This window comes from Rhinopithecus bieti, unplaced genomic scaffold (genome assembly GCF_001698545.2).
Source record: "Rhinopithecus bieti isolate Rb0 unplaced genomic scaffold, ASM169854v2 scaffold_16834, whole genome shotgun sequence".
NCBI lineage: Eukaryota > Metazoa > Chordata > Mammalia > Primates > Cercopithecidae > Rhinopithecus > Rhinopithecus bieti.
This window is the reverse complement of record NW_016809297.1, coordinates 2,184,411-2,185,330: the sequence shown is the minus strand read 5'-3', so window position 1 is coordinate 2,185,330 and position 920 is coordinate 2,184,411. Positions and strand designations below refer to the sequence as shown.

At 40.4% G+C, this 920-nt stretch overlaps 1 protein-coding gene across 1 annotated transcript; it reads right to left on the bottom strand.

The window, feature by feature from the left end:
- Positions 1–5: 5 nt before the first annotated feature.
- LOC108540076 (40S ribosomal protein S4-like) lies at positions 6–344 on the bottom strand (the record flags this gene model as incomplete). The annotated part of the gene is made up of 1 exon (XM_017889061.1): positions 6–344. A coding segment is annotated over exon 1 (288 nt), but the record flags the coding sequence as incomplete, so codon positions are not given.
- Positions 345–920: the final 576 nt, after the last annotated feature.

The following is a 920-nucleotide window of genomic DNA, read 5'->3' as shown; positions in this document are numbered from 1 at the left end:
TTCTCTCCCGTCTTGTCAATGCTGATGACATCCATGAATCCAGCAGGGTAGGTTATATCAGTTCGGACCTTGCCATCGATCTTAATGAACCGCTGCATGCAAATCTTCTTTACTTCATCTCCTGTCAGGGCATACTTAAGTCTGTTCCTTAGGAAAATGATGAGGGGGAGACACTCTCTCAACTTGTGGGGACCGGTGGATGGACGAGGAGCAAACACACCGGTCAATTTATCCAGCATCCAATGCTTTGGAGCTGCTACCCGCTTCAGATGCTTCTTGGGACCACGAGCCATGGCTGCGTTAGGCAAGGAAAGAGGGCCTCCGTCTTCCGGTGCGCGTAGAAATTCGGGAGTGTTAACTTCTTAACCTTGATCTCAGATCACTTCGTTTACCATATATGGAGTAATTTGTCATCCGGTTCTCTACATTGCTGGTACTCAGGAATTTCTCAGTGTTGCACAATGGGTACTAGAGAACAAGTTAAGTAACCTGATGTTAGAAGAGGGATGAAAAGCATATTGACTAGAAATTTGAAATATTATCATTACCATGTTGATAAATATAGAGAGAGCTGGGTACAATGGCTAGCACCTGTAGTCCCAGCTACTCAGGAGGCTGGGGTGGGGAGACAGCTTGAGCCCAGGAGTTCAAGGCCAAAGTGGACAATATGGTGAGACCTTGTCTTAAAATATATATACATATTTCATCTTTTCTTGTTTTCTTGTTACATCTGCTTTATAAACAATATATTGGGAACATTTTATCTTCTTATTACATATTCCTCTAAATTATAATTTATAAATGTTACATCATATTTTATTCTAATGACATACTTCATCTAAGAAATTTCATTTACATGTTTCCAATTCATCATTATTATAAACAATGAGCTTAAAAGAGCTGTTCATCTCTTCACCCAA